This window comes from Rhyacophila brunnea, unplaced genomic scaffold (genome assembly GCF_057557595.1).
Source record: "Rhyacophila brunnea isolate RB1 unplaced genomic scaffold, BYU_Rbru_1.0 scaffold_24, whole genome shotgun sequence".
NCBI classification, from domain to species: domain Eukaryota; kingdom Metazoa; phylum Arthropoda; class Insecta; order Trichoptera; family Rhyacophilidae; genus Rhyacophila; species Rhyacophila brunnea.
The window spans coordinates 28,451,698-28,477,149 of record NW_028232904.1 but is presented as its reverse complement, the minus strand read 5'-3'; the positions used below and the strand labels follow the sequence as shown (position 1 = coordinate 28,477,149).

Below are 25,452 nucleotides of genomic sequence, written 5' to 3'. Positions count from 1 at the left end.
AGACCCGACACAAAGTGAGTGTCATTTTATTTTCTAGATGCTTCGTCCATATTAATGTCATTGGTTTAACCTAACCTAACCTAAACGAACCCAAACTAACAAATAATCCAGTATATCGGCTATTTTCAAAATGTGTTTTCCGCTGTATTCCTGATAACCGAGCAGTACCCACAGGCGGCTCTCGTGGTGAAGTTGGTAAGGCGCTCGCCTTCCACCCGAGAGTTCCTGGGTTCGATTCCCGGTCGTGACAAAAACATTTATGTGTTTTTCTCAAAGCCTGGGTGTTTGTGATTGTTCAAAATTACTAACAACAACCACCTTGTACGAAAAAGCAAGGACATGGTTATTAATAATTCTAAAAAAAAAAAAAAAAAACCGAGCAGTACCTAGGTAAGTACAGTACACTCTCAGTAATCCGTCGCTCGATTATTCGACAACTACTTACATACTATAATCCGCCGTTATTTTTACTAGTTGAAAGCACAAAATCAAGATCTATAATTCGCCGGTATTCGATTATCAAATTCAGTAGTCCGCCGCGTACAAGTATACAACGCAGATGAGATAGGTTTATTTTGGAAACTTCTCCTTCGTAAAACGTACATTCATCGAGAAGAAAGTAATGTACCAGGGAGGAAAGTGCCCAAGGACCGCATCACGATTATGCCGTGCTCCAATGCAACCGGGACACACAAAATGAAGCTTTTGGTCATAGGGAAAGCCATTAATCCTAAGCCATTCAAGAATATCTGCCTCACTCAACAACTGGTTGTGTCAAGTGATTTACTGTTTGATATTTATTTAATATACTTAGTTTATAAATTATGCATAATTTAGTAGATTTGATTATAAATAAAACTATTTTTACGAAATACGGGTTTTAATTTTTACCATATTTTGTATGTATGCTCTATAATCCGCCGCTTTCACTAATTTGACACTTGTCTGGTTTTTGGGGTGGCGGATTACTGAGAGAGTACTGTAATATTCTTCTATCTATCATCTTTGAAAGAAAAATTCTCCGCCGTATATATGGACCGATCAGGGATGGCACCAATTGAAGGAGAAGATATAATGCTGAGCTCTACGGGCTGTACGAAGATTGTAGCGCAGTTCAATCAACTAAGATTGGGAGACAGCGATGGCTAGGTCATGTGCACCGTATGAATGACAATGAACCGGCAAAGAGAGTGATGTCCAGCAATCCAATAGGACGTAGAAGAAGAGGGAGGCCAAAGATTCGCTGGTTAGATGGAGCTGCCAGTGACTGCCGTATTCTGGGGGTACCAAATTGGAAAGCGGCCACACTGGATAGGGACAGGTGGAGGGAGCTGTTGGAGGAGGCCAGGACCCACACCGGGTTGTCGCGCCCCTGATGATGATGACTGTAATATTAGCGACGCTTAGTACATGTACAAGGGTTTATATGTGTTTAGTAATACAGCTAGATAGGGTGGATATATTGGGGTTGATATATTGAGTAGGTACATTGCAATAGTCAAAATCACCGATCGAATATTCTTAACAATGGTATATAATTAGTAACTTAGGGTATCAATGAATTTAACAAAAGACAATTTATTGTCATTGGAGAGAATTCATAGACAGGGGAGTTACAGATACATAACATCGCATCTGACAAGGCAGAGCCATTGCTGGAATTTGAAAGACTAGGACACACTAGACAGGTATAGGTAAATCAATATACAGTGGCACCATCATGGCCCCCACAAAGGAGGGGCTGGCAGAGCTCTAGCCTGGGGGCCCGGCGTGGCGAGTCGACCAGATAAGTGATATAAACACACATCACAAATTCTCTCTAATAGTAAAAAAAAAGGCGCTATTGTTCTTCAGTGTTATTATTATTTTAAATTATGTGGTTGTATGATTTAATTTTCATTTGTGTATCGATACTCGACAACTCCATAAATCAAATGGATGTGTTAAATTATACAAAAAAACACAGCCTTAATCTTCAGCGATAGGTAGGGAGGCCCGCCAAAGATCCTAGCCTGGGGGCCCGCTTCAGGATGTGGGGGCCATGGGCACCATAGGCATGATAAAAGCGGCTTGCAACTGTAACATTATTGTTTGCTAGCGTAGCTAACAATTCCAATTCACTCGCGAATCACCTATGATGCCACTGTATACTGATTATCTATGATTTTTGTTATAATTCTTTATGTTAATTAATAGATATAAAAATAAAACTTAATATTTATTGCAGCTCCGCCTATTTGACTGCCAAATGCCAGTTCTGGCTTGTTTTAGATGCAAAGTATAGCTATCAACTAGTATTACCGAATATCTACATCTGTGTAAGATTTTTGCAACCATAAAACATGTAACTAAAGCTAAACCATTTCAAAAGTTATACACCACTGAAAGTTTTCATGGTCTCCTGAAAAAAAAGATATCTTTTCAGAAGTTTCGAAATTTGGTTTGAGTCTTCGCTAATAAGAAGTCTGTAAAACAATAGTGATTAAGAAATATTTCAACAGATGCCACAGTGCGGTACCAAAGTACAGTATAAAATACCTGTAAAAACTAGTCAGTATACCAAAATATGACATTAGATAAAAAATATTTTATTGCTGTTACATATTTTATTTTATTACACAATGATGTGATACGAGGTTACCAAGCAGATGAAATGACAATGGATTAGACACGTTGCTCAGCGAGTGGACAACCGCTGGACAAATATTGTCATACAGTATTATCCAAGTGGTACTATATGACCATAGGGACGGGCAAAACCTGCTAGATAGACGAACCCATAAAGTTTGGTAGATGTAGGTGCATAGCAGCAATAAATTATAGAATGAGAAGAGTGGAAGGAGCTAGGGGAGGCCTTCATCCAACAGTGTATAAACCCCAGTGGCGAAGGGTGGAGGTAGGCTGTTAAGATCCGCCATAAACGGTGCACATTAAACTTTTTCAGACATACATATTTGTTTTCATTGAAATAAGACTACAATTTACAGATAGTGTTGGTTAGTTGTTAAAATTCAATTAAACCCTGAGAAACAAAGCCATAATAGATAATAGCCCAAAAATACATGTCTATCTATAAAATATCTAAAATTATGCAATTAAATCATACATAACTTTGCATATTTTATAAACAGAATAATATTTTCTATTTATTATAGTTTGGTTTCGTCAGGGCTTAATAAATTAAAAAAATTAACCAACAATATGTGTAATATGTATTTTTAATCCAACGAAAGATATAACTATGAATGAAAACGTGTGCACAATTTTGTCGTAATGCCCAAATTAAACCAAAACTATTATGTTTTCGTTTAGGCATGGTTTAATTGATTTTTAAAAACTAACTAACACCATCTGTAAATTGTAGTCTTAGTTCAATAAAAACAAATACATATGACTAAAATAGTTTAGTGTGCACTATTTATAGTGAATCTTAACAGCCTACCTCCACCCTTCGCCACTGATAAACCCGGCTGATATAAAAATAAATTTCCCATTTTTAAAAAGTCCTCTCCTGTGAAGATGGTATTTTTATCATGCGTATTTTTACCTGAATTATTTTCGAAATCGACTGACCTGTCTCATTTGCAATAATTGGTTGGACAGCTTGGCGACTCGAGCGGCCGTATCTTCTTCACCCACAGCACTGTTCGGCTGACCAGTCGTCACTTTCACTTCGGGATTGTATTTCTGGTAACTTGCGCTGGACCCTACAACTGTCTTGGTGTACCTGAAATCACAAGTGAAGTAAGGTTAGGATCACAAGAGTAGGGTTAGGATCAACAGATAATAAATAGAATACCGATAGGCAATATTCAATACGCCGCATGGTGAAGCAGGCTTTTGAATGTGTGAGTGTCCTACGAAAATGAAGCACGCATTATGCACGTGCAATAGTGTGTGTGATACACCAACATTAAATGAGCGTAAATGCATAAGCCGAGAGCAGTTTTTAGTATTCGACGTAAAACGTATTATTAACACGTGTGTAAGTTTAACCCGGATTCTTCCTTACTTGAGTCGGTTACCTGCTATCGCCTTACCCGTTGTGTATTTCAGTTCCCATTATTTCTGAGTTCCCTGGTTAGGATGATATTTATCTATGGTTTTACCTACTTCATGTTATGATAAGTCTGCATAGCCAATCGGCTCAGTGTAAGGAAGGACCGATACAGTTCCAACCGTTGAGTTTCCATATAAAATCCAAGAGGATGTGAGTAATGTCGTGCTGGGGTCCAAGGGGTGACGGCCCTAGGCAAAATGCCACCCTTAAACAGACTTATAATGCCAATCCCCATTATTTTTTAAATTTAAAATTGTCTGCAAATTCGTTAGGTTGGTTATAATATGTACCTAAGTAGTTAATTAAATATTTATTTTCGGCTATCCCATTCGCTAAATCCAATGCAACTGGTGCGTTGCCCATCAGGTGACCATTAGACCTTTAAATATTAAGGCTATACTTCAGCTGGGGCATGGTTTAAAACGATTGTGATTGTGCAAACGACGGCGTGCAGAACAAACATAATTTGTTATAAAAATTCAACATGCCTCCATTTAGTGTTATGTTTATTGTTGTATTGACCTGTCCACGTGCACTCGCGGCGAGACACGCGTAATCAGGACAAGCTCTAGCTACGTCGAGCTAAATTAGCAACTCTGGATGGCGTCTATTGTCAAGTTAATCCAGATGGTACTGCATCGCGCTCTTATTCCTTGAATTCGCCGTTGCGTCCATTTAATGTTATGTTTATTGTTCTATTAGTAACAATAATAATTATATTCATTGACGTGTTTTCTTTTTCAACTAAATGTGTAACGTGTCTTAGTCATCTTTACACGATTTAAGAATTAATTCCCCCGACGCCATCACAAAACAAATTGACGTGTTCACAGCTCGACTTTCGCTCTCCGATTGGCAGCCAGTTCGAAATTTCGTCGCACTTATAGTTGACAATTATTTGCCGTTTCACTGAAGTATGCTCTTAATTAAAAGGTCCGCAGCGATGGGTTAAGGTTAAACAGACAAATACGGCGAAAATCTTAAATTGTCGTAGGTAGGTCCTGAGAAACAGAGAATTTCCACGAAACACACTCTCAAATAGTGGTGCTTTTAGGTATGTGAAGGTCTGTGGCACTGACAGGTTTGGAGGCACCCTTGTGATATTGTGAATAATTTTTAAACTGAGATGTTAATACTTTCTAATGATTGTTTTATGAAAAACCGCCACTGCTGTCAAAAATTGCAATTAATATTTGTATGCGTTCATTCATTCGCCACCCATATGCAATGAACACGGTCTGTCCACCACCACAAGAAGTCACTGGATCCAAGTAGATATAGTTTGACATCAAATTTAAAACTGCTTGTCTAAAGAAATATAAATGGCTAGGGTTATTTTTTAACTCGGCACATGACAAAGTATGACAAGGACTCACTCTCCAATCCGCTCCCCGTTCCAGCAGTCGGCCCCATCAGTCTGCTCCGCGAAGTTCTCGTCTCCGCACAGCGCATCAGCCAAGTGGGGGAAGAATCCCTTGGAGGAGGCCACTGAAGTTAGAAATTCGAGCATCTGGGTGTCGGGGGGTGAGACTGAAGGGCTCTTGGGGCGGGGAGGCATGCGCTGGGGGGGTCGGTCGCCCCCTGAGGTCAGAGACCCTTTGGGTTTGCCCTCAGCAGACGCAACTGCTTCTTCCGTAAGGCGCGCATGACCACAAGCCCGTTTCACCTGGAATTGGTAAGTGGAAAAAATTATATTAGACAATCAGAAATTTCGTAATATAAGATAAGCCGTGTTCGGAAACTTGTACGTATGCAGTTCGGCGTATCACACTGCACCGTGAAATGTTGTATCGGAAATATATGGCCGTATATTAAAGACCGTCCAACCTCTTTGAGTCGTATAGTACTGACAAAGGTAAATGTGCCGCAGAGGTGGACATGATATTTTACAACTTTCTTTGGTACAGTTCGATTATGAGGAATACAGCGGCAAACACATTTTGAAAATAGCCTATATACTGGATTATTTGTTAGGTTAACCTAATCAAACTATTTTCAAAATGTGTTTTCCGCTGTATTCCTCATAACCGAACTGTATCCTTTCTTTTTAGACCAAACCAAACCTAACCTAACATAATCTAACCTACCCCAACATAATATTACCTCATATAATCTTGGTTTGTGATAATGGTGTATCAAAATGTATGCACGTTTCAAATTTTCAATTAACGATTATTGGATCGAAAAGCCGATGCGCCGACAGAAAAAGATATTTATTGTAATTGTCTTTTTTTTTTTTCGACCATGTCCGATCCTAATAGGATCATTATGGGCCTCCACAGAGTAGAGGTTTGTATTAACAGATTTTGTTTTTACGAGAAATGGATGTCAGCCACTTGCTCAACCTATAATTGTCTACATGAAATAAACTGTTTTCGTAAAAAGAATATTATATAAAAGCTCGTGTCCACCTTTGCGGCACAATTACCCTGACATTAAACTTTACAGGAAGCGAGCAGTAAACAAATTGAGAAAATAGCCGATATACTGGATAATTAATTGTTAGGTTAGGTTAGGTTTTCATTCTTGAATTATTCATGATTTTTTTCCAAAATCAGCTATGAAAATTGAAATAATGTTCATATTGAATCTAATAAAATTGGCGACCCTATAGTATACTGTCATCTCTTTCCGATAAGAAAGCTCACGGCGAACTGTGCCACGGTGAAATGTTTTACGTACAATTTACATGTAACCATTCTTTATCATTTGTTACTCAGATATCAGTAGATCAGAAGAGTCGCACAGCGAGACATGGAGAGGTGTATGTTGGGCATCACGCGAAAGGACCATAAGAGAAACGAATGGGTTAGGAAGCAGACAAGGGGCAAATTGCTCGCCGAAAGGACGGCCGCTGGACAAATGCCGTCATCCAGTGGTACCCAAGGGGCACGAAACGGCCACAGGGTAGCCCTAAAAGCCGCTGGATTGACGAACTGCAGCCCTATGTTCTAACTGGTGATATCAAGTCACCCGACGACATGACGTAATTGTGACGTCAGCCAATAAACGCTCGAGGCAAGCCGCCCAACACACACTGCTCACCATAGATATTATTATGCTGAAACACCTATTTGTGTATGGGGACAATGAATAACGCCAGCATTTGACTAGCGTTATTTTCTCGAATGCTATTATCACTCCGGTAGTACGTCACAATGATGTCATATGACGTCATGTCGACCGGGCGACTACAACTCGTAAGTTCTAACATAAGGCCCCTGGTAAAGTTCGGCGGAAATACGTGGCAGCGAAAGACACAGGACCGAGAGAGTTGGAAGAAGCTTGGGGAGGCCTTCATCCAGCAGTGGATGGATCCTGGCTGACGATGACTCAGATCAATCAAGAAGATTTTTAAATCATTCTTCATTTCGGCAAGGTGATGTATTATGTATCAGAAAAAAAATGCAGGTAAATATAAATAAATACATAACATCAAATTAGTAATTATAATAATTATTATACTAGGTACATAGTAAAGTTGTAAGGTGGTAATTGTTTCCGTTTTATAGTAATGACCGCTTGATTGGACTAAATTGCGTCAGAAATGAACAGGCCGGAAGTCAACAATAGACAATAAATATTCAGTGAGTCGTAATGCGTATCCAAGTCTAGTGTTACAGGAACATTTAACTAGGGAATTAATTCTGGACTGGGGACCTCTGGTGATAATTCAGTAGGTAAACATAACAGTGGCCGGACCAGAAGAAATATTCGTGTCGACGAAGAGGTGTCAATTAGGGTTTCCAATAACAATTACAACTAACTTATTGTAATTGTTACAATAAGTGCTGATACTTTCCTACCCTAGATAGCTGTTGTAGCGGCCGAAAGCAGTCTTGTGTATAGAATAGATGCGCTGGACCAATTGGAATAAAAATAAGTACAATATTAAATAGTGTTTTAAATAAAAATACTGGACTTCAAACACTGCAGAATATTAAAGCTCTTTTGGAAAATCGATCAGATGCCTCAGAAGTTTCAATCTTTTCTACTTCAGAAATAGTTTCATTTACATACGCAATAATAACATCTGTAGGAGTGGAAAGAAGTTTTTCCACGTAGGTATAAAAAATCAAAGATCAAATCGTCAAAGATTCACTTTCGAAAGTATTATTAATTTATGATTTATTGTAATACTTACCTTAGGCACCTATTTTTGTTTTTTATCACATAATTATGAAATTTTAATAGCATATTTTCCAATTAGGTACTTATATCTACATATTTTAGGGAGGTCAAAGATTCGCTGGTTAAATGGAGCTGCCAGTGACTGCCGTATTCTGGAGGTACCAAATTGGAAAGCGGCCACACTGGATAGGAACAGGTGGAGGGAGCTGTTGGAGGAGGCCAGGACCCACACCGGGTTGTCGCGCCCCTGATGATGATGATGATGATGACATATTTTAGGTACCTATTATTCATTTTTTAGCACCTAAAAATCCTAAGCCAAGTTACCTTTTATTCATTTTTTAGAACCTAAAAATCCTAAGCCTAGTCATCACGCATGGCGTTAACTTAGAACTTACTGCATAATTACGGCCGTTCTGTTTGACGGTTAATAGAATATTAGCATTTATAATGAACGAAATTAACCATTATTTATAATTAATACAAACTGTCTTGAAAGGCATATCATTATGACAACTTTACTTATAACCCTTATAATACACTTTTAAGTGGGGTAAGAAAAATACAAGAAGTTAACAATAAACCTTAAAAGTAGCGACATTTTTATCTGGTTTATGTTATTGGTTTGCAAACAGAAAAGGTGATATAATGCGCACGTTAAATATTTTGAGGACTACACACATAAACATAATAGAAATTATAATATAGCGCCATTATTTCTGTTTCGTTTATTGACAGATCGCACCAGAGCGTCAGAGCGGGACGGAGACGCTAGGGTCACCCGAACAATGCGTCGAAAATGAAGAATGAAAAAAGGTGTCTTAAAAACGCCGGTGATTTTTTTATCCGTTTTTTATTCCTACTGCCCTGATACTTCAGTGTCGGTTTTATCTGTGTTCTATGTTAACAAAGAGATACGTTTGGATTCTTTCTCACATTCTTGGAGCGGGTCCGTAGGACTTTCGTGGGACTGTTGAGACATGGCAGTGGAGTACAACCTTAGACTATAGATACATCTAGACGCCACCCATTGCATTGCTAAATGAAGCTGCGTGCCGTGCGTTTGGTTTGTAAGCGAGCGAACCAATGACATTAATATGGACGAAGCATCTGGAAAAAAATGACACTTACTTTTTTGTCGGGTCTGCCGAATGGCATAATCTGTTCTAACGCCATTACAATAAAGGTGATATTGCTATAAATTCCCGATGCTTTTTGTCGGGTCTGCCGAATGACATAATTCATATTTGAATATCAATATTGTTCGCTCAAATGAACATTGACACTAGAAAGACTGTTCTAACGTCATTACAATAAAGGTGATATTGCTATAAATTCCCGTTGTGTGTTATCGCATAATGGAATTTGTCACGTGACGTCTACCTATACATGTGCGAATGTCGTTATGCGCGGATTTACTTGCTAGCTACTGTACTGAGTGCGTTGTCCATTAATAATGTCATTGGAGCGAACGGATTCGTATACACATGTTTGAGATCATAGGCCATTTCGCTAGTGCTCGCCCAAAGTGCTCGCACTAGACGCTGAGAATTCAAATATAATTTTCTATTTTTTTACGTTATATAGTATTTTTAAGAGGTCAAAATGCAACCATTAGGTAAAAATATCCATAATTTAAGTTATTTTAAAGAAACACGGTCACTTAATATTAAAATATATAATAATATAAGTACAAATAAATTATCACGAACATGTATCAACTTACCTATGAAACGTAATACCATCTTCTTGCTTATCACTACGGCTACTTTTAATACAATATACAGAACCGTCTTTTCTACTTAATAAACTAAAAATATTTACCACTGACTTTATGTTTAACACAAAAAATAGCAATTTTAGCAACACGCGCTCGCAGGTTATCGGCGCTTAGTTAAGCAACAAACTAAGATTTGGCGGCGACACCATAGCAAACTATCTCACACATCTGTAAACCTTTTATCGTACTCTAGCGCGTGTCGCAGAGAATATAAGGGTGCTGAATACTTTCTCACTCGCACTGATGCATCGTTTTTGTTCAAGCCTTGAGTACAGCTTTCTTTGCGAAGTCTTGCCAATTAAATTAACGGAATCAGCCCATCCGCATACGTATAAATAAACCCATGGCCCCCACATCCTGAATGCAGGAAGTTTGGCGGGCCCCCCATCTATCGCTAAGCTTAAGGCTATACTTCAGTTGAGGCATGGTCAAAAAAGATCGTGGCTAGGCGATGCGCGGATTGTGCAAATGATGCGTGCCGAACGAAATATAATTTGTCATAAAAATCCAACATGCGTCCATTTAACGTTATGTTTGTGGTTATATTACTAATAATAATAGTATATTCATTGACATGTTTTCTTTTTAAAGTACATACTAAAGTTTTTTAGTCATCTTTACACGATTTTATTTTCATCCGACGCCATGACAAAACAAATCGACGTGCAGACACCTCGACTATCGGTCTTCGATTGGCGACTAGCGAGAAATTTCGTCGCACCTACTGTTGGAAATTATTTGCCGTTTCACTGAAGTACGCTCTAAAGCAGCGTTTTCCAAATGGTGTTCGATGTAAAATTAAGGGTATTCAGTATATTTTTGGCGATTTATAGTATTTTTTAATACATCCACTTGAATTACGGTGTTGTCGAGTATTTAAATACAGTAATCATGTACACGCATTATTTGTCTTGAGTATTTTGAATATACCAGCATTATTTGGAGTTGGACAGGTCCGTCCACACAATTAAGTTGGATCAAGTCCACAATAGATTTCTTAGATTTCTCTACTTACGGACATACGGATGCTTTCATTATGGTAATGATAATATAATGAATTTCCCGACTCGTTTTCTGGGTATGCTATCAATCCAATCCTTGTCCACCCGAAGAGTGATTGCTCTTTTAAAGCATTTATTTTTACTTCATGGGTTTATTTACAATCCGTTCATACTGGCAAATATTAATTTTCATGTCCCCACCAATATCACTCGTAACTCTACGGTCTTCATGATACCTCGTCGCAGGACGGATGTGATTTTTCATGATGCTGTGTATCGTGCGATTAACTTTTTTGATGGCACCATAAAGGTTGATTTATTTTTTATTAACTATATCATGTTTGTGGACGTGTTAAATAGGTTAAATTTATAATTGTATTTATCATTTTACTTTAATATCTACATAAGCACATACTTTCTTTTCTACTATCTTGTTATAGGTATTGGTTGTTATTTGTGATTAAGTCATTTTTATAATTTATATTTATTATGGCGCATTGGCCAATCGCTGTAATGCCATAATACGCTTTTCTAAATAAATAAATAAAATAAATATTTTACATTTTTCCATCAATCACTGTTTGAAATTTCTGACCGTAATGTTTTCCCAGCTTCAACTCCCATTCGATTTTATTTTATAATAAAAAAAAAATAATTGAAAAGTGCAACAGAAAGGTTGACATACGCTGTCATAAATATCTACCTGTGCATTTTGATTGTGTTATTTTGTGTTAGAGTGTGTGTGTAGGTGCACTGTGCAGCGAACCTGGCGAGGAAGTGTGCGTCGATATTTTAAAAATAAATATGCGTGGGGAAATAACTAACATAATAATATATTATTCAATTAATCCATACAAAGATTATGGTGTAACACAAACAGATTTTTTGCGTGGTTTGATTATCGACTATGTGCCTGATCCTCATTCGAAGATGTGGGAGACTACAAGTCGAACATGGACACTGGAATTATGTTTGAGAATTTACAGCTGGTGTTTGGTTGTTGTCATTCGTACTAAAACGATGTATTCGTCGAGCTTTATAATATGATGTGGGCACTAATAACTTCTCGGGTCATTTCAAGTAAAATCTACATATTACATCTTCTTAATACTTATTTTTTTTTTAATTATTAATAACAATGTCCTTGCTTTTCGTACAGGTAGTAATTTTTGAACAATCACAAACACACAGGCTTTGAGAAAATCACATAAATATATTGTGTCCTCATCGCGATCGAATCTAGAGCTCCCAGATGGAAGGCCAGCGCCTGACGCACTGCACCACGAGAGCCGCCTCTTATACTTCATTAGATCATCACAGGGCCGCAGTGGGTCAATTATTTGACCCCCTTACCTGTTGAAGTACAGCATTGTAGTGGAGGTGTAAGAATACACTTTAGGGTATTCTTTACTTGAGGCAGTATGGATACTATCCGTGGATTTATTAAACTAATTCATAATGACGCACTGTAGTTCAACAGTTATAATAGATTTGTATTTGCAAAGGTACAAATTTTTCGGTGGCCTGACGAGCGAGCTGACCACACAACCTATCGTTACATCTATGGTGAAAAAGTGACGTTAGACAGTTCGACGTATCACACTTCACCGTGAAATGTTGTATCGGAAATATATGGCCGTATATTAAAGACCTCTTTAGGTCGTATAGTACTGGCATACAATTCATGTCTAAATAAAACACGGTTCTCGTCTGTTTAGCGGAAACCAGCGGCAAACAAATTTTGAACATAGCCGATATAGTGGGTTATTTGTTAGGTTAGGTTTTGATTCTTGAATTCATGAATTGACAAAATCGGTTAACAAAATGCTCCACGAACAACGCGTATTTTTTTCATCTCGGTGCTATAGATGACCGTATAGTATAGAATACGGCAGTGGCGAAGGGTGGAGGGAGGCTGTCAAGATCCGGCATAAATAGTACACATTAAACTTTGTCAGTCAATCGTATTTGTTTTTATTGAACTAAAACTACAATTTACACAAGGGTATCTATTATGACTTGGTTTTCGAAGTGTTTAATTGAATGTTAAAAAACTAATTAACGCCATCTGTAAATTGTTGACTTGGTTCAATGAACACAAATATGTATGACTGACATAGTTTATTGTGAACTATTTATGTCAGATCTTAACAACCTACTTCTACCCTTCGCCATTGATATACGGCCATCTCTTTCAGGTAAGATGATTCTCCTGATAACTATCTTAGAAATCGGGAGCATCAGTTGTTTGTTCCACCGAGGAGCAGAACTAACCTGCCATTGGTGATGCCAATTGGGAGGGCAATAACTCTGTTCAACCAAATTGCTTCGGATGTTGATATATTCCATCTACGTGAGAATGAGTATAGGTGGACGTTATTTTATAAATTCTTAAAATAGGGTCTGCTTAACTCATCCGGTGTACTTCCTTGTACCTATATACTTCATATTTTTTGTATTTACACATTTATACTGTAGAATAACTTAATATTGCATAATTACAGTATTACATAATACTGTTTTAATAATATTTCTTTGTTTCTAAATGTCATGTTGTGAACGTCTTAAACTTATAATTTGTAATGTCCACAATATGTAAAAATAAATTAAAATTGAAAATTGAATTGAATTGAATAAGAAATCTCACGTCGAACTGTGCTACGGTGAAATGTAATACGTACAATTTACATGCAACCGCGGCAGATACCCATGGCGCGTCCCTGCGGACATGGGCCAAAAAGAAGAAAAAAAATAATATAATATTTAATTCTCTCCCGAAATCAGCGCAGTGGCATTATCACCCATTCACGAAACAAAGTAATAATAAAATAATATAATCCCGACAAATATTAATGTGTGCGGCGCGCGGCACAGGTGACCGCTCGCCGTGGCAGGGGTTCTCAAACATCATTATTTAGCCGCCTCCTTCGCTCGACTTAAATTATGTGAACGCATAAATTACTGGAGCGAGCAGTCGGCGGCCACCCGTGCGAGAAGGGTGATAATTTAAAAAAAAAATAACTCCTTGTGAATTGTGGAAATCTTAAAAACCCCTCTAAGGCCGCGCAGCTGAGTAACGATACACCCTCCCATACAACACTAAAGCATGCCCCTCCGATCCTGAACCTAACCCCCCTGCTAAGAGCTTTGACGGGCCCCCCTACCTATCGCTAGGCATAAAAGCAGTGTGATGACATAGGGAGTGCGTTACCGAATGAAAATGTCAATACCGGTTTCTCGGTATTTCTTAAACATTAAAAAAAACAGAAATAGGTGCTTATCAAAAAATACGGGTACTGTTCGGTTAAAGCGGATACAGTTTTAAAATATTATTTTATAGCAAAAAATCTACATACCTACAGTTATTATGTTGACATTTAAAAATATGTATTGATCATAATTGTAGAACTGCTTAGTGATTTTTTTTACAAATAATTTGAATATATTGATAATTTTAACAAAAGCCCTCAAAAGTTCATCAAGTGCAAATAAGTCCGGCTGCAGGAAAAGCTTCTTAAATTCAATGCTTGTACAGTCAGTCATCAATAATTATAGAATAATTAAACATTTTTGTCACGGATGTTTTCTATTTCGAAATAATATTATGATAATTCATCGCGACAATTACTTACTTATATAAATATATTTGATGAAATTTGTTTTATTATTTTTCACCTCTGTTGGATTCACTCAATATATTTGCATTTTAGCAGCACATAACTTAAAATTCATTTTCAAAAACGTAAACGAGTGTGCTTTCTTAATACTGAAAATTCCCGTATTTTGGATTTTTAAAACCGGTATTGATAAATACTAGAATACCGGTATTGCAATCCCTAGCTCTACAGTAGCGTTTTCCAAATGGTATTGGCGGTAAAATTAATGTGTATATTTTGTGTTTTTTGTTGTATATAATACATCCATTTAAATTAAGGAGTTGTCGAGTGTCGATACACAATCAAAAAATTTATCGTACAACCATATAATTTTAAGTAATGACATTATTGAAGGAAAATAGCGCCGTAGGCGACTTTTTTTTACTATTAAAGCAAATTTGTGTTGTGTGTTTACCTCACTTATCTGGTCGACTCGCCTTGCCGGTCCCCCAGGCTAGAGCCGTGTCAGACCCCCTCCCAGAGCATTCGCGTTAAGAGCGTATTTCAGTGAAACGGCAAATAATTTTCAACAGTAGGTGCGACGAAATTTATCACGTGTCTGCACGTCGATTTGTTTTGTCAGGCGTCGGATGAAAATATTCTTAAATCGTGTAAAGATGACTAAAAAACTTTACGTATGTACTTAAAAAAGAAAACATGTCAATGAACATACTATTATTATTAGTAATATAACAATAAACATAACATTAAATGGACGCATGTTTGATTTTTATGACAAATTATATTTCGTTAGGCACGCGTCATTTGCACAATCCGCGCATCGCCTAGCCACGATCTTTTTAGACCATGCCTCAACTGAAGTATTATAGCCTTAAGAAATGAATGCATTTTCACAAAAGATTACGGAACATTTACAAGACTAGTGAACAGACAGATAATGTTCTTAAATCAAGACGCGACTTTGTAAAAGTAAAAGATCATCTGGGACAGTAACGATCGACGGTATTAAAATGTGGAATTCTTAATGTTGCCATAATACACTAATTAAATCGTAATATCTATTACAGAAGCAATTCTAGAAATGTTAAGTGATATACAAGATCTGGATTTACATACTGAAAGATTTTTGATTTATTACGCATGTAGCAAACAGAGTAGGGCAAAAAGTATTTTTTATAGTATGTTCATAAGGATGGGTAAGTAAGTAACTGAAGAAAATATCAATAGTGTTAATAACAGATAATATAATTATTCGGTAGTATGCAAGCAGGGAACTCAGAAATAATGGGAATTGAAATAGGTACCTAACGGGTAAGGAGAATCAGACATTCACATATATATATTAAATATTGTTCAAGACTTTTCAAAGGATTTTAAAATAAGAAATATGTCACTTTTTTCATTAAAAAACCAATGGATGCGGTTTCGAGTCCCGCCCGGCGACGTATTTTTTCTTATAAGTATGATTTTGAGGTTTTGCAAATTATGGGTTTCACTAAAGAATATTACATTCTCAAATCTTGTGAATTATTCGTTGATTAAAAAAATAGCTTACATGATATTATTGTACCTATACGAAACCGACCACGGCCTGGTAAATAATTTTCACGGCTGGGAAAGTACCACATGAGAAACTCAAAGAAATAAATCTACCTGCTTTCAATTCAAGCTTTGTAATATTCCATTTAAGTCGTTTTTTGCGACCCGGGTTTCGCCTTTCGGCATCTTCAGGCGCCGTGTACACTCACCAAAGGTAAACACACACTGACGACGAACACTCTTTACTCTAGCTTACATAATAAATTAATACAATAAAGTAGGTAAAAACTCCATTACCTACCTCTCAAGTCAAAAGTCACAAAAAATACAATAAACAAATTATGAATACTTGAAGTGTCAGTAAAAACCCTATCTTATTAGTAACAATACACTCCATAGCATATTATAATACATCGTCAAAGCCTTATAAATCATTATTCTTTATAAACAATAAAAATTCTACACTCGAGAGGTGTAAATCGTCAATTCTAAGAAAAAAATTCATATATTGGAAAATAATTATTTGAGTGTACACAGCGCCTGAAGATGCCGAAACGCGAAACCCTGATCGCAAAAAACGACTTAAATGGAATAGTACATAGCTTGAATCCATTAGAATACAAATTAAAAAACAATATGTGTATTTTCAAGACCCATGATTCGAACCTGGGACCTACGACATTATAACCAGACGCTTATCTTATCACGACCATCGTGGGGGCCATATTTGCGTAATATAATTAAATAACAATGTTGAAAGTATTGATACGATACTACCGTAAAGTAACGAGTATTGAGCCCATCTCTAGTGACGCCCACAACTTACATTCAACTTTCGAGTGCCGACCTACATAGAGCAGGCGCCCATTTCCCCAACACAAAACACTTATTGACTTTGACGTAACTCAACCACCGAACTATTGCGCTCACGGATTAGTAAAGTTTGGCACTTGAGCCAGGCGTAATGTACGCAAACACTTGAACTATCCGAACTCTCAAACATGAGACGAACGTGCAAAGTTTTGATGGGAATTAATCGGGTTATTATGATTGATTCAAAATGATCTCAGCATTGATTTAGCAATATGCACTCTAGGTACCAATATATACATACAATACAAACTGCCACTATGCATGGGTTTTATAGACTGAGAGCGGAATGCAGAAACATTTGTCATAACTAAAATTTCCTTAGCAGAAAACACTATGCAGAAACATTGTCTTTAGTTAAGATCATGTTGTTTATGGTTCACCTCGTCTTAAAGCTTCGTTCGTTTTTCCTATGAAAATAATACCATAGGTATTTAAAAATTATATTTCCTATAGTTTAGGTAAATTATTTCATAATTGTTAAATGATGACAAAAATATGACAACTGCACTTTAAAAATGCAATAACTATAAATACATATTAATATTTAATTATAATACTCTTATGCGTTTTCTGAGAGTTTCCGAACCGAGAAGGGAGTTAGTTCGTCAGGGATGTGTTTTATCTCCCCAGTTATTCAATATATATGGAGAGCATATAATGCGAAGAGCCCTAGATCATTGGCAAGGCGGAATAACAATTGGTGGCCAGAAAATAAATAACTTAAGATTCGCAGATGATACCACACTAATCGCTGCTGATGAAAGAGAACTCACAGAGCTGCTAGACCGGGTAGAGGAAGAGAGTCGCAAATACGGCCTCCTTATTAATAGGAATAAAAGTTAATGGTTGTTGATCGGGCCAACCTTCTACCAACACCAAGTACACTCCAAAACCTCGAAACAGTCGACGAGTTTGTATATCTTGGATCGACCATCAGTGGAAAGGGCGGATGCGAAGCGGAAATAAGAAGGCGCACACAAATTGCAAAAAGTGCGATGACACGCCTTACCACTATATGGAAGGATCGGGGATTTTCGATTGCCACAAAAATGATGGTTGTGCAAACATTAGTGTTCTCGATATTCCTATACGGAGTCGAGTCGTCGACCCTGAAGGCAAGAGAACGGAAGGCAATTGATGCCTTTGAGATGTGGTGTTGGCGCCGAATGCTTCGCATTTCTTGGACGGAGCACAGGACGAACCAGTCAATCATCCAGGGACTGAAGATAAAGGAATGGCTCTCGACGATATGTCTGAGAAGAATTCTGCAGTTTTTTGGACATATTGTCAGGCGCGGACCGGACAACCTGGAGAGACTGGTAGTTTTGGGTAGCCTCCAGGGAAGGCGAAGCAGAGGAAGAGCATCTGCACGATGGAGCGACCAAGTGAAAGAGCTGACTGGGGGCACCATCCATTCTGCCCTGAGAGAAGCGGAAGATCGAGAAGGATGGAAAGTGTTGGTCGCTCAAAGGATGGCGAAATTTAAATGTGGTCACGATCCTCAGCCATGAGTGCACGACCAAGAAGAGAAGAGATGTTTCCGTTATCAGTCATTATACGTGATTCCACAGGCACCGCAAGATATTTTTTTCAACATGGTAACACTAGCGTCAAGTGTCATTCTGTCTGGCATCTTGTATTTCTGCGGGCTGGCGTATAAAAGTAAAATAATACTCTGCAAGTACATGCCAAACGAATTAACACTGTCAATATCCATAATGAGATAAATTGTTAAATACATTTGAGTGTATGGACTGTTTTATAGACACGCAAATTTATTTTGACAGCAGCTGTCAGTGGTAAATGGTAATACAGAAGGGGACGTGTTCATAACAAAAGTAGTCTATGGTTAAGGATTCCTTAACTATATAGTCAGTATAGTCTATAGTTAAGTTATCCTTTTCGGCAACTTATCCTTAAGATCGAAATATTGGATTCTGCATTCCGCTCTGAGAAGGCGTTCGATTCCATAAAGAAAGGTTCAATACTCGATGCCCTCAAAAATCATGGAATCCCTGGGCGCTATATAAATATTTTCAATTATATATACAGTAGCGCAACAGCATCTGTCAATCTCCATAAACCATCGCGCAGTTTTACTATCAGCAAAGGAGTCCGACAAAGTGATACAATCTCACCTAAACTATTTACAGCTACCCATGACGACTTATTCAGGCAACTTGATTGGAATGACAAAGGAATCCCCATAAATGGAGAATACCTGAGTCATCTGCGCTTTGCCGATGACAGTAATTTTCTTGCAAGAATCAGACCTCCAAAGCAGAATGCAGGACATCGCTGAAGTTAGCAACAAGGTTGGTTTGAAAATAAATGTAACAAAGACGTAAGTCATGTTCAATTGCTGTGTAGGCCAAAAAGAGATCCTAATCAATGGCACTAAGGTCGAACAGGTGAAAAACTACATATATCTCGGACAACAAGTGTCTATAGATGGATATATATTTGATGAAATTGTTCGCAAAGTAAAGCTAGGCTGGTGTGCTTTTGGCAGCCTGAATAATGTCTTTAAAGGTGACATTCCACTGTGCCTAAAGCGCAAAGTGTTCAACCAGTGTGTGCTACCCGTAGTCACATATGCGTGTGAAACATGGATCCTAAGTAAAAGAGAAATCCAGAAACTTAGAGTAGCACAACGTGGTATGGAGAGGTGCATGCTGGGCATAACGCGAAAAGACAAAAAGAGGAATGAGTGGATAAGGGTTTGGGATGTGATATGAGTTCATTAAACGCCTCAAATGGAGATGGGCTGGACACAAAGCTCGAAGAAGAAACAATCGTTCGACAAATTTTGTCATCCAGTGGTATCCAAGGGGTACAAAACGTCCGCAAGGTAGACCTAAAGGCCACTGGATCGATGAAATGATAACGGTCTGCGGAAGTAAGTGGCAACGCAACGCACATGACCAAGAGAAGTGGAATCAGCTTGGAGAAGCCTTCATCTAGCAGTGGATAGATTCAGGCTGATGATGATGAATCATAATCTTTTGTCGTTCACAAAATCACAAAAGCCTCAATAGCAGGTACCTTTCAATGGATGTCAGAAATCAAAATTTTATTTTAATTCTGTCCAAAAAAATCCCCAGTAAAATCCGCGTGTTTTTCTTCCTTATTTCCTCAACGTTATTAATCAATTATTCAAATTACATTTTTTTTTAACATATCGTGAACATTACAAATGATAAATTTAAGACGTTCACAACATGACATTTAAAAACAAAGAAACAGTGTAAAAAATAAATAAATATATGCAGTATCACAAAAACAGTATGAACAGTAAAGTAAAAGGTACAAAAATTATAAAAAATATAAATTATAAAGCATGGAAGCATACCGAATGAGCTATGTGGTCCCTATTTTAATAATTTATAAAACAACGTCCACCTATTTATACTCATCCTACGACGAAATAACAAACAACTACAAATTATGTTGATCCGACAGAAAGTGACAAACTACAAATCTGGCAAAAAAATACCAATAGAATTTTTGACACAAGTTAATAAAAAGTTAACGAAATGTTACTAACCTTCTTTTCAAGAGCGGGCCCATTCTCCATGGCGTACATAATCGATTCTGATATCCTCGTGTCTAATCCCTTGATCACAGATTCCACGTTAACTCCTGCACCAGCATCATGAGTTTTGACAGCAATAACCAGCCGCTCAACAGCCTCCACATAGCCATTCCACGGTAAGTCCAACTCAGCGACATGCTGCTTCAGACAACCTCGGAGAACATTCAAGCAGTACCCAGAACAAGGCTTGACGTGTGGATCAAGGCCGGAACACTTAGGACAGTGAGACATTCTTAAAAGTGCTACATGACAAGCAGATTGCGAAGAATCTGATTTTTCAGCTTCTTCTGTAAGAAGAGTGTCCGTAGCATCTAAAACTTCTGCTCCTAAAGATAAGGCTTTCAGCAGAATTCTAGTCGCTTCAAAGCTTTTGAATATAGAGTTTGAAATTTGTCTAGGGATGTCTCCAAACGGTTGGATCTCTTTAATGGTCTGCCTTAAGCATGTTTTGTAGTCTTCGCTGAAGTCTTTCTGCTGGAAGTTCACAGCATGGTGGTAGACCAGAGGGAATAGATCTGTGAAGAAGTTTGCCACGGAGGCTTCGATGTCTAATGGCGGATTAGTGGTAGTGCCGCTGGAATTACTCGCGTAATTCCGCATGTCTCGGTACAAAGCCGAGATTGGTTCTCTGGAGAGAACCGACATCCGTTGGTATACCTGCGAAAACAGGTACAGAGTTTTGTTCTCTGATTGGCGCGCTAGCTCTGTCACGTGATCTGAAACAATAAAAATTATCATGGTTAATTATTGTATATCACTTTCGCTATAAAAAATATCGAACCATTTATTTCATTGATTCGGGAATGTTGTGACACATTTTATACAGGAGAATATAGCCAGAGTAGAAAAAATAAAGCAATGTGCCCAATACGAAAAAATAGTTATACTATGCAGCAGTGGCGAAGGCTGGAGGTAGGCTGTTAAGATCCACCATCAGTAGAGCACACTAATCTTTGTCAGTAATACGTATTTGTTTTCATTGAAATAAGACTACAATTTACAGTTGGTTAAAAGTAAAATATTAATAGATACGTAATACAAGGTTTTTTTAAATTAAATTTTAGTCTAAGAGCGCGATACAGCGCCATACTAAACCTAGGCGCGTAAATACCTAAGATACGCGCCTACTTTTAAGAGGCCAATAGCGGTAACTTATATTGCGTAATACATAATATTACGTCATAGGTATAAATCTACAAAAAAAGACAGTGACCCAATTGAAATGCGATCAAGATTCGCGTAAGGCCTTATCCAGATGGAGCGATTTAACTCGCGCGCAGTCCAGGTACATGAGACTCATTGAGCTGTCCACGTGCACTTGCGGCGAGACACGCGTCATCTGGACAAGTTCTAACTACCTCGAGATAAATTAGCAACTCTGGATGATGTCTATTGCCAAGTTAATCCAGATGGTTCTGCATCGCGCTCTAATTCCTTGAATTCACCGTTGCGTCTTCCTATGTTACTAGTGAGGTCTCTACGCAAAATGCCGCCCTTAAGGCTATACTTCAACTGGGGCACGGTCTAAAACGATCGTCACTACGCGTCGCGAAGATTGTGCAAACGACGCGTGGAGAACAAAACATAATTTGTCATAAAAAGTCAACATGCGTCCATTTAATGTTATGTTTATTGTTCTATTACTAATAATATTAATAATATATTCATTTACATCTTTTCTTTTTCAAGTAAATGGGAACGTTTTTTAGTCATCTTTACACGATTTAAGAATTAATTCCCCCGTCGCCATCATAAAACAAATTGAGGTGTTCACACCTCGACTTTCGCTCTCCAATTGCCAGCCGGTCAGAAATTTCGTCGCACCTGTAGTTGAAAATTATTTGCCGTTTCACTGAAGTACCGTCTTAAGTAGACTTAAAATACCCGAAATACCGTCCACTATAGTTTTTAGTCTCAAATTGTATGTAAAATTGTTAGGTCCAAATATATTAATATAACAAAATAACATACATTTATCATCTGATGAAGATTGGAACATTTCTAGGAAACTTATTCACAAATAGCATTGGTTATAGACAAGTGGAGATCTGAGGCACTGCTAAGTTTGTGGTTTTTTTTAAATTAAGATGTCGGTACTTTCAAAACGAAACGACCACATAGTCCACTTCATGGAAAATTTCCACTGCTTTCAAAAGTCTTAGGCCCGTTTCAGACGGGACACCGGTGTCACGCTCGTATATATAAGGAGTCCTTTGTATTCGAATGAATGGGCCTTTGTATTATGTTTATGAACGCCCCAGAGCTAATGAGTCAACGCGTGTCCGGTACACTTTTCCATCGGCCGCTACATTCTCAAGCCGCTGATACACTTGTTTTTATTACCGCAACCAGTTTTATATTCTAATTTATAACACTAAATTATGCGTTGACTCATTAGCTCTGGGGCGTTCATAAACATAATACAAAGACCTCCTTATTATATACGAGTGCGACACCGATGTCCCGTCTGAAACGGGGGTTATTCTCACCATCATTTGCCGCCACTAAGCAACGCGTGGCCTGCTTACCCCCACGGGACGTCACTGTCCGTTACATAATAATTATACCGTCGATCTTTCCTTCGGCAATAGTTTAAAATGTATATAAAATAAAAATTTACTTTAAAAAGATTGTAAAGAATTCTGAAGAGTAAATACTGTCAAAGGAAACAAAGAAAATAATATAAAACTTCGATCGAAATTCTTGTGACAATAAAAACTTGGCCAATAAAATTTTTAAGTCAGTCAGCGGACCGTTTCAGCGTCATAAAAGTATTCGCAGAATGAAATAACGCGGGAAACTCGACTTTTACAAGTTTTACTTCTTGGATAATACTTTGAGAATATTTCGACAGTTCCCTTCAAAATCGCAGACACACAGAGAGTGCTTCCGTCGAACTTAATCGGGCAAAGTTACAGATTAGCGAGACGCAATTTTGTAGGTACTGACGTCTTCGAGGACTCGCTTCGACGAGTCAAAGGATTTCAAAGCGACTGCGATATTAGGGCAGGTTACAAGTAAGCCGGGTCGCACATCTTAACTCGTCCGACTACGACAAGTCGAATGTGTCGATGTGATGCGATAGCAGTTTTCATAAATTATTTTTTAATATGGACATCATATTGTATGTATATAAAATATAACTACACCGAGTAGTCATCATCATTATCAGCCTGGATCTATCCACTGCGGGATGAATGCCTCTGCAAGATGATTTCATTCCTTTCGGTCATGTCCAACTAAAAGCCGGTTCGGATTAGTCGAGTAGTTTAGACGAGCGACGAGTAATTTAGTTACCACTAAATGATTTAGTAACTGAAAAGTGTCCGAGCACGGTACATTACTGAGTGAAGTCTCAAAATGAACAGAGCACAACGTAACAAATCCAAAATATATAATTAACTATTTTTTTTTATTCAACGAATAATTCACAAGATTTAAGAATGTAACATTCTTTTTATTAAACATACATAATTTGAAAACACTTCTGAGAAATATATAACCAGTATAAAAAAACATTTGAAAAGGCGTCTCTAGAACCATTAGTTAAAATTCGTTGCAATTAAATATGATTCCTACAGTATAGTCGATAGCAGGTTCGAATCCTGCTGTGTGTCGTATTTCAAATTATGTATGCTCAAAAAATAAATAAGTTAATATCTTCATTTGTAATAGCTATATTAAAAGAATTGGAGGAAAAAATTCTATGACACTAATGAAATTGACATAACGTTTTCAGACTTGTCTCGTTGTTTGTTTAGTATTTAGTGAGAGGTGGTGAGGATTTTACGCGACCGAAAAATTAGAACAAAATGGATGACTCGACTAAATTTGTCTGTTCATACATGTTTAGATACTGAATTACTCGCCACTCGACTAATCCAAATCGGCCTTCATCGGGGTTCATGTTTCGCATGCATATCTGATAAAGATCTCTATTCGGTCAGCAAATCAGTTAAACGATTTGCTTACCAAATACTTATTATGCTACATAAGCTCGGTTGCACATAGCAACTCGACATGCAGTCTCGACTGCATCATGTCGAATTTGTCGATGTGATATTGTTGTCATTCACAAAAAACACACGTAACCTAGTTTTCCTAGTGTACTGACGTACATAGCGTCGTTGTTGCGTGTAACAAATTTCATTCGACATCATGAGACGTAGCTAGAGCAATTGTATTAGCTCGTATTCTTGTTTGTCCAGTACAAATCTTGCAATCAATTTTTAACTAACTTCCCGACTAGCTAGACATTTGAAACTTTTAGAATATATCAGAACACGATGCCAGTGCATTTTTTTAATACTTTTAGCCATCTTTAAGTAGAATTGAATTCATTTTCAGTTAATTCTGTTTTGTATGGAAAGTTATTTCAGAAAAATCCGTAAAAAGTAAAAGACCATTATTGGTGGATAAGGAGGTGTTCCTAGCACTTAAATTATTAATATATACGTGCGTTACTATGGAAATCAAAGTGAAATGTCAAATGCTAGGTGCTAGGGGTCTGGGGTCCTGGCAACTAAATTTTTAATATATACGTGCGTTACTATGGAAATCACAAAGTGAAATGTCAAAATGACATGTCAGTATTCTATATTTATTCGGTATTTCTATAAATTACATTTTTTTGATCGTTTAAGCTAGTCAAGTCAAGTTTATATGATTCAACAGAAAATTTAAAAACGTATATAAAAAGTTCTTTTTATCTTGTACTTATTTATTTTTGTTTTGATTTATGACCATATTCCAGTTGAAACGGTTTTCAATGTGCGACATGGCTTAATTAATAAAGTGACTCATTCAACTGACTGGCTCACTTAGCACGAGCCCATCTCTATATTATTACAGCCTCG

General features: G+C 37.5%; 1 protein-coding gene across 1 annotated transcript in view; it reads right to left on the bottom strand.

Moving 5' to 3' along the window:
* The window catches only part of dally (division abnormally delayed protein), a 468,368-nt gene that overhangs the window by 4,091 nt on the left and 438,825 nt on the right, over window positions 1–25,452 (bottom strand). The window contains exons 3-5 of the mRNA XM_085950910.1: window positions 20,549–21,312; window positions 5,437–5,726; window positions 3,574–3,727 (exon numbers count right to left, since the gene is read on the bottom strand). Coding sequence (XP_085807036.1) covers window positions 3,574–3,727; window positions 5,437–5,726; window positions 20,549–21,312 — 1,208 coding nt within the window. The remainder of the gene's footprint in view (window positions 1–3,573; window positions 3,728–5,436; window positions 5,727–20,548; window positions 21,313–25,452) is intronic.